The 8,379-nt window shown below is 36.1% G+C and overlaps 2 protein-coding genes across 3 annotated transcripts; both read left to right on the plus strand.

Moving 5' to 3' along the window:
- The first annotated feature begins 500 nt into the window (after nucleotides 1-500).
- On the plus strand, nucleotides 501-3,081 carry LOC125361357 (olfactory receptor 4C46-like). 2 transcript variants are annotated; one of them, XM_048359780.1, is made up of 2 exons: nucleotides 501-1,396; nucleotides 3,045-3,081. In XM_048359780.1, the coding sequence occupies exons 1-2, from the start codon at nucleotides 501-503 to the stop codon at nucleotides 3,079-3,081; spliced, it is 933 nt and encodes a 310-aa protein (XP_048215737.1). The 2 variants fall into 2 exon arrangements, with proteins under 2 accessions (XP_048215737.1, XP_048215738.1); XM_048359781.1 differs by lacking the exon at nucleotides 3,045-3,081 and having other exon boundaries at nucleotides 501-1,430.
- A 3,688-nt stretch (nucleotides 3,082-6,769) lies between these two features.
- Nucleotides 6,770-7,699, plus strand: LOC125361393 (olfactory receptor 4C46-like). The gene has a single exon (XM_048359841.1). It carries the CDS (start codon nucleotides 6,770-6,772, stop codon nucleotides 7,697-7,699), a length of 930 nt encoding a protein of 309 aa, XP_048215798.1.
- Nucleotides 7,700-8,379: the final 680 nt, after the last annotated feature.

Here is an 8,379-nt window from a genome sequence, read left to right on the forward strand (position 1 = left end):
ACCTTTGTCACCTTTGTATTCATCAGCGTTTCATAGTTAGTTAGAAAAGGCAATATCGTTTAGTCTTACACTGATTTTTTTTCTCATTTTGTAAGAATAAAAGGCCAAATTATTTAATTTTCCATTGATTTTCAGATATCTCACTTTTGCTTAGCTGTCATCATATCTACAGTCTAAAAGTTCTGTTTAGTCTCTAAGGTATACTAGACTATTGATCTTATCAAATGGCCTCTGGCTTGTGTATTTCCAAATTTTTCTCAGAAAACATTCTTTGAAAATCTTCACCCAGGAAGAAAGTAAACTCCCACAACCAATAGCACTTTTTCTTTATCTAATACTTCCCCAGAACATAACAATTCAACAGAATCTAGAAATTGATAATCAGAATAATAACTAATAACTAATCACAATGAGTAATTAATAATGATTATGAATGCTAATTAAATAATTTAAATGTGCTATTATTTTCAGGTGATATAGCTGGTTTTCACTTGCAGTAGATGGAGCACAGGAATAATGTGACAGAGTTTATTCTCCTTGGGCTCACTGAGGACCCGAAACTGCAGAAAGTCATCTGTGTTCTCTTTGTGGTCATCTACATCGTCTCCATGACAGGAAATGTGCTCATTATGATCACCATCACTGGAAGTCCCCTCTTGGGGTCCCCCATGTACTTTTTCCTGGACTATCTCTCCTTTATTGATGCCTGCTATTCCTCTGTCAATACCCCTAAACTGATCGTAGATTCACTCCATGAAAAGAAGACCATTTTATTCAATGGATGTATGACCCAAGTCTTCGGCGAACATTTTTTTGGAGGTGCTGAGGTCATCTTGCTGACTGTGATGGCTTATGACCGTTATGTGGCTATCTGCAAGCCATTGCATTATGCAACCATCATGAATCGAAGAGTGTGTAGCCTCCTAGTGGGTGTGTCCTGGGTGGGAGGTTTTCTTCATGGAGCCATACAGATATTTTTTATCATCCCATTACCTTTCTGTGGTCCTAATGTTATAGACCACTTTATGTGTGATTTGAACCCTTTACTTGCTCTGGCCTGCACAGATACCCACACTCTAGGGCTCTTTGTTATTGCTAACAGTGGTTTCATTTGTATACTGAACTTCCTCCTTCTGCTGGTCTCCTATGTGGTCATCCTGCGCTCCCTGAAGAACCACAGCTTGGAGGCCAGGCGCAAAGCCCTCTCTACCTGTATCTCCCACATCACAGTGGTTGTCTTATTCTTTGTGCCCTGTATAGTTGTGTATCTGAGACCAGCTGTTACTTTACCCATTGATAAAGCAGTTGCCGTATTCTATACGATGTTAACTCCTATGTTAAATCCCTTAATCTATACTTTAAGAAATGATCAGATGAAAAATGCCATTAGAAAAAGGTTTAGTTGGAAAGTGTTTGCAGGGGGTAAATAAACTGTGTGTCAAATCCAACATGGATTCAGATGAGGAAATAGAAAAATCAGTCAATTATTGGATAACAAACCTTTTTGCTTTCATTGTTTCCTTCCTTCCTTCCTTCCTTCCTTCCTTCCTTCCTTCCTTCCTTCCTTCCTTCCTTCTTTCCTTCCTTCCTTCCTTCCTTCCTTCCTTCTTTCCTTCCTTCCTTCCTTCTTTCCTTCCTTCCTCCCTCCCTCCCTCCCTTCCCTCCCTCCCTCCCTCCTTCCTTCTTCCTTCCTTCCTTCCTTCCTTCTTCCTTTCTTTCCTTCCTTCCTTCCTTCTTCCTTTCTTCTTCCTTCCTTCCTTCCTTCCTTCTTCCTTTCTTCTTCCTTCTTTCCTTCTTTCCTTAAAAAGAGAGCAAGATCTCTTGTCTCCATATCTTGGAATACGTATACACATACACATATTTTATACATATATATGCATACACACATATATATATACACACATACACACACATACACATATGTACACACATATATATATAATTTTATATAAATATAAAGAGGCATGTAAGCATTGGGCCTTTGTGATTCTTTCCTTAGAATATTCTCTTTTCATTTCATTGTATGTATCTGTATAAGTTGACATACCCAGTGCCTTTTAGATCTAACTTCTGCATATAAGAGAAAAAATGAATCATTTGTCTCTGTGAGCTTGCCTTATCTCACTTAACATGATTTTTTCTAGTTCCACCCATTTCCTTGCAAATGACATTATTTTATTTTTTGTAATGGCTGTGTAAAATTCCACTGTGTAATATAGGTAGCACGTTTTTTGGATTCACTCATCTATCGTGAGGCATCTGAGCTGTTTCCATACCTTGTCTATTGTGAATAGTGTGGCAATGAACATGGCTGTGCAGGTGCCTTTATCATATCCTGCTTATGATGTTCAGGGAATATGCCCAAGAGTGGTATGGCTGGATCGTAGGGAAGGTCTATGTTTAATTTTTTGAGGAACCTCCAGACTGCTGTCCAGAGTAGTTGTACTAGTTTACATTCCCACCAGCAGTACAGTAGGGTTCCTTTTTCCTCACATCCTCACCAACATTTGTTGTTGTTTGAATTCAAAATGTTGGCCAATCTTACTGGAGTGAAATGGAATCTCAGAGTTGTTTAGATTTGCATTTCCTTTATGGCCAGATATGATGAACATTTCCTCAGAGGTTTCTTTGCCATTTACTTCTACTTCTGAGAAGTCTCTCTCTAGCTCCCTTGTCCATTTAGTGATTGGTTTATTAGGTTTGGGAAGGCTTAGTTTTTTTGAGCTCCTTGTATATTTAGGATATCAGGCTTTTGTCGGATATATTGCTGGCAACGATCTTTTCCCAGTTGGTTTGCTGTCTTTCTAGTTTAGTAACTATGTCCTAAGCTGTGCAGAAACTTTTTATTTTTGGTGTAGTCCCACTTGTCAAGCCTCTCTCCTATCTGTTTGCCCCAGGGACGCTGCTCAAGAAGTTTCTGGCTATAAATTCTCCTATTCTCTCTTGCAGTAGTTTCAGGGTTTTGGGTCTGACACTGAGGTCTTTGATCTACTTTGAAATAAGTTCTTTAGAGAGAAAGAGTAGCTAGGGATAAGTTCCCTAAGTCTTTCCGGAAAGCTTTTAAATATCTTTCTTGTGTAAGGTGCAAATATTATGTTGTGCTATTTATCACATACAGAACAGATTTGTCGTGAATGGCCTAACCTTTTGGATATTTTCACTGAAAATTTCCTACTTCCTGACTTGTAGGAAAAAAGTTACAAGTCAAAGATTATTCCTCCTGAGTGAATCAATATAAACTATTTTAAATGCAAATCTCAGTTTCTATGGAAACATTTTTTTAGACTTTAAAAAAGAAGAAAAAGAGCTATACTGATGAAGATACAACCTTATCAACTACTGATTTTGTATTGCATTATCTTAGGAGTATCTTTGAATGTGCATTATCACTTAAATATGGAAATATATTTTTATTATTCTGAGGATTGTATTGAAACAAATATGCATAGCCACCATTAAAATAATCTAAGATAATAAGGTAAGTACTGTTTTAGTGATGATGCGTATTAAGCATTATTTTCATGCACAGTAACATTTACTCTTCAATATTTGTCAGATGTAGTCTTAGAGTATTTCATCCTCATCTTCATTTTGCAAAAAAAATTAGTTGATAAATATCTTAACCAAATTTATCATGGGGGCATTGTGAATCTCATAAAAGTGATTCAATATTTACCTGGAGATGATGATTTTAATACTTAAGACTAATCATGGGGATGAAACCCAGATGTATATACATTTCAGATGCACAAATGATCTAAAAGTTAACAGGAAATGACATAAATCATCAGCAATCTGGGATCAAGTGCTATAGATAACATAATCCAATGTGGATTTCTAAGAATAACTATTAGGGAGAATTCTTTCTGAGTTTAGTGCATAGTTTAAGGCTCTTCTGAATTATTGCTCAAACTTTATGTGCTGAGTGCATGCACAATGAAATGAAAGGCAATGAAAGCCTTATAAGTGCCCACAACAATGAAGTCCACAGTACTGATGTGTTTATGTAACAATAAGCTCTCAGGTCAACACATAAATTGTTCTCACTTTATGAATAAATGACAAAGTACATGTAGAAAGTACCAGAAATATATCCCAAATAAGAGCAGTTTCAAGCTGAAGAAACAAGAATCAAATATGATGCTTCTGAATCTTAAGCCTCTCTATCTAGCTACTGTTGTAGTTACTTTCAACAGTTTTCAGTAGATTCCAGGAACTGAATAATTCCAATCATATTGAAGAAGAGAGTACTGAGTCTGATGGACAGAGAAAGGTAAATATATTCTTCCAAGAAGGCAGCAGTAGTATTTATTTTCTTGATGATTGGAGTTTTACATATCAACATGCCTGTATTGCTGAAAAATTTGGCCACAAAGTCCTAGCAAGGTAAATTAAATTATTATGGTCACTTAGATTTAGATTATCCTTAGAATTAGATTATCAGTTTATCATTGAGATACAGATGATAACACTGGTTATGTAGCTTAAGGTAATGATTCGAAAGGCAATATATATTGACATTTCCTGAGAGAAAAGTTAATAAAAAATAGAATAGACAGAGAACTATTGTGGGTTCTACTATTTGTTTTCTGGTTGTCTGGAGCAGGACTCATAACTTCACTGTACTTAAATGATCCCTAAAGTATGTAGGAAAATGGGTATAAAAAGCATATTATTAACCATCTAATAGCATCAAAAGGGTTAGATCAACATGAATTTCCCAAAGCATGAAGAACAAAGTAAATTCTCAGGGAACAGTATTTAATATTGCCATTGCTATTAAAATAATAAGTAAGATAGTCCTAGAGGTCATTTCTTTATTTGTAAAACATGAAATGATACCGTTGATACAATTTATTTAACATAGTAACATGAAACATGTGTGCAAAGTAAATGGTAACCTATTACCCACAGCAAAATATTGTGTGTTACTATTGCCTAAGACAAATATTATTACTGTCTTTTCTGAGGTGTTGAATTATTGCATAACAAATAATGCTTGTATTCCTTCAATTTATTTACATAATAATCACTTTGTAAAACTTTACGTTGCATATTATAAACCTTTAATAACTGAGGTTTCTGTCTTTGGCTTTCACTGCTTATTGAATATGAATTCAATTCTTCAAAGACCAAAACTCCATTTATTATATTAATATTTAAAGTCACAATTACTTATCATTCTTCAACTCATACCCTCAACTAATTTTCATAGATTTCCATTTCATATGAATAAAGGTGAAAATACATTAGTTTCACACTAATGGCCGTGATCTCCTTTTTTGTCTTTCTTTATTTTTAATTAATTTATTTTTAATTGTCAAAGTAATATACAGAGGGGTTACAGTTTCATATTTAAGGCAGTGAGTACATCTCTTATCAATTTTTTTTGCCTCCTCTTTCATTTTTCTCCCACCTTTCCCCCTCTCTGGCTCCCTCCCCACCCTTCCCTGAGATGTACAGTTGGTTTACAGCATACTGTCCTGTAAGTATTGCTGTTGCTTTGGTTTGCCTTTTACCCTTGTCTCTCCATTTTGGTGTTCCCCTTCCCTAGTTCTGATAGGTATATATATATATATATACACATATATATATATATACATATATATGTGTATATATATATACATGCATGTATATATGTATATATGTATATGTATATATGTATGTATGTATATATGTGTGTATATATATACATATATATGTATATGTATTACCCAGTGTGTCAAAGTCCGTTACAGTGACAACAGTGGTAAAAGCATGGGGAAGAAAGACAAAACAAAAAGGCATAATTTCATAGGGTATATTGGAAATAACATCAAAGATAAACCACTTATTTCCAAATCTTCTAGATCACTTAGATGACCTCCATTTTCTACACCTTTTGTGTGCTAACTGCCTTTCCATGTGCAGTGTTCCTGTTCTATTTACCTCTGTGTCAACTCAGACAATGAGAGCTGCAGATCATGTCCTGATCTGTGGTTTATAAAAGTTCTTAATTTAAGTGGTATTTGCTGAATCTATATGATATCTTTGTAGAATCTTTATTTGGCAGCAGTTTGTGTAGCCATTTCTTTTTCTATCATTTGGTTTCATGTTTATTTCTTTATGAACAAAATGTTATGCAAAGTCCATTTTTCAATGTTTTAGACTTACAGATTAAACAAATCATGTAAAATACTGTCAGAATCATTAGTAGTCACAAAAATACTTTTTAAATATACCAAGCTACAATAAGAGTTCAATTCCCTTATATTTGATTTGAACTGTATTACAGACTTCAATTTTTCCTGTTTTTTTTAAAGAAATCTTGAAGTAGTTGCACAAAGGAGTAACCACTTAGAAATCAGTTTTTGCATACATCTTGATAAATGTCACCCATTTGAACATTCTCACCCATCTCTATCTTTCCTTTTCCCCTCCCCTCCCTTTCACTGAGTCTTCTTAATTTTTTGGGCTACCCACTGAGTTATTGAATGTATTCTCCCCCTCTTCATTTCTTCACTTGCCCACCCTTTTCTCTGTGACTCCACCCCACCCTTATGAAGTACCCACTTCTTGGTGTTTTATTTTGCTGAACTTTGACTTTGCTTTTCTAAGTCATAAAAATTGCAAGACCAGTGCTTATTGTGCCACAAAATCTTGAGAAGCTTTCATAACTCAATGAAATCTGTAATTTACACTTATAATTTGTTACAAATGTAAACTTCAAATAAATCCAACGGTGTGTTAGCATTGTTTCAGATAATTCAATTAACACTCACAGGAGCCAATGGAGAACAGGAACAACGTGACTGAGTTTATCCTTCTGGGATTAACACAGAATCCGAAGATGCAGAAAGTCCTATTTGTCCTGTTTTTGGTCATCTACATCACCACAATGGTAGGGAATGGGCTCATTGTGGTCACCATCACGGGCAGCAAACTCTTGGGATCTCCTATGTATTTTTTCTTAGACTATCTTTCCTTCATCGATGCCTGCTATTCCTCTGTCAATACTCCTAAACTGATATTGGACTCACTCCAGGAAAAGAAGACCATCTACTTCAGTGGATGCATGACTCAAGTCTTCGGGGAACATTTCTTTTCAGGTGCTGAGGTCATCTTGCTGACTGTGATGGCCTATGACCGCTATGTGGCCATCTGTAAACCCTTGCATTATGCAACCATCATGAACTGGCAGATTTGTCTTCTGCTAGTGGGAGTTTCCTGGATGGGGGGTTTTCTCCATGCTACCATACAGCTCATCTTCATTATCCAGTTACCCTTCTGTGGCCCTAATGTTATAGACCACTTCATGTGTGATCTAAGCCCTTTGCTCAATCTTGTCTGCATGGATACTCATATTCTTGGGTTCTTTGTGGCTGCAAACAGTGGTTTCATCTGTGTGTTAATCTTTCTTCTTCTGCTGGTCTCCTATGTGGTCATCCTGCGCTCCCTGAGGAACCACAGCTCGGAGGCCAGGCGCAAAGCCCTCTCCACCTGTGGCTCCCACATCACAGTGGTTGTGCTATTCTTTTTGCCCTCCATATTTGTGTACATGAGGCCAGCAGTGACTTTATCCATTGATAAAGCAGTGGCTGTCTTCTACATGACAATTACTCCCATGTTAAATCCTTTAATCTACACTATGAGAAATGACCAGATGAAGACTGCCATTACAAAACTGTTTGCTCGGAAAGTTCTCCCAGTGGAAAAGTAAGTGTGCATTAGACTAACTTAGGTTTATTTGAGGACAGGGCAGGAGTGCATCTTGCATAATTTTGGAGATGAATGTTACAAGAAGAAGAAACAGTGAATCTACTCAAGGATTTTTGCATGAAGAGTTGCTCCAATAGGTACAAAAAATGAAGACGATGTAATCTCAGTCATCTTTCAAAATTGGAAGTAGTGGTTTCAGTTTGCTAACTTGATCCATGTATTTAACTACAAACTTGTTCTACTTAACAAAAATAATTATAAGAATATTGATGTCAACCATCAATTACTTTAACAATAAGAGGCATGCCCTTCTAATATACTCATTTGACTTGTGAGGACACACTGACTTGGGATGTTCTCCAAACCGATACGCTGTTGAACCATTAGCCTAAATACGATTTTTTTTCCTGACAATATCCTTAAATGTTATGATCTTAAAATGTTGATATGGTGACTCAAGCCTGTTGCCCTGGCATGTAGGTGATGGAATTAGAAGGACTGGTGTCAGAGGCTGAAAGACTTTTAGACCAGGACTAAAAGTTCAAGACCCACTGTTAAAACAGAATAAAACAGTAAGGGTTGCAGTGTGGTCCAAGTGTGAGAGCTATTGTCCATAAGGCCCTATAACCCAGGAAACCCACTCCAGAAAAATCAAACAAATCAAGCAAACAAAAAAATCCT

The sequence above is a fragment of the Perognathus longimembris genome, chromosome 13, assembly GCF_023159225.1.
Source record: "Perognathus longimembris pacificus isolate PPM17 chromosome 13, ASM2315922v1, whole genome shotgun sequence".
Classification (NCBI taxonomy): Eukaryota; Metazoa; Chordata; class Mammalia; order Rodentia; family Heteromyidae; genus Perognathus; species Perognathus longimembris.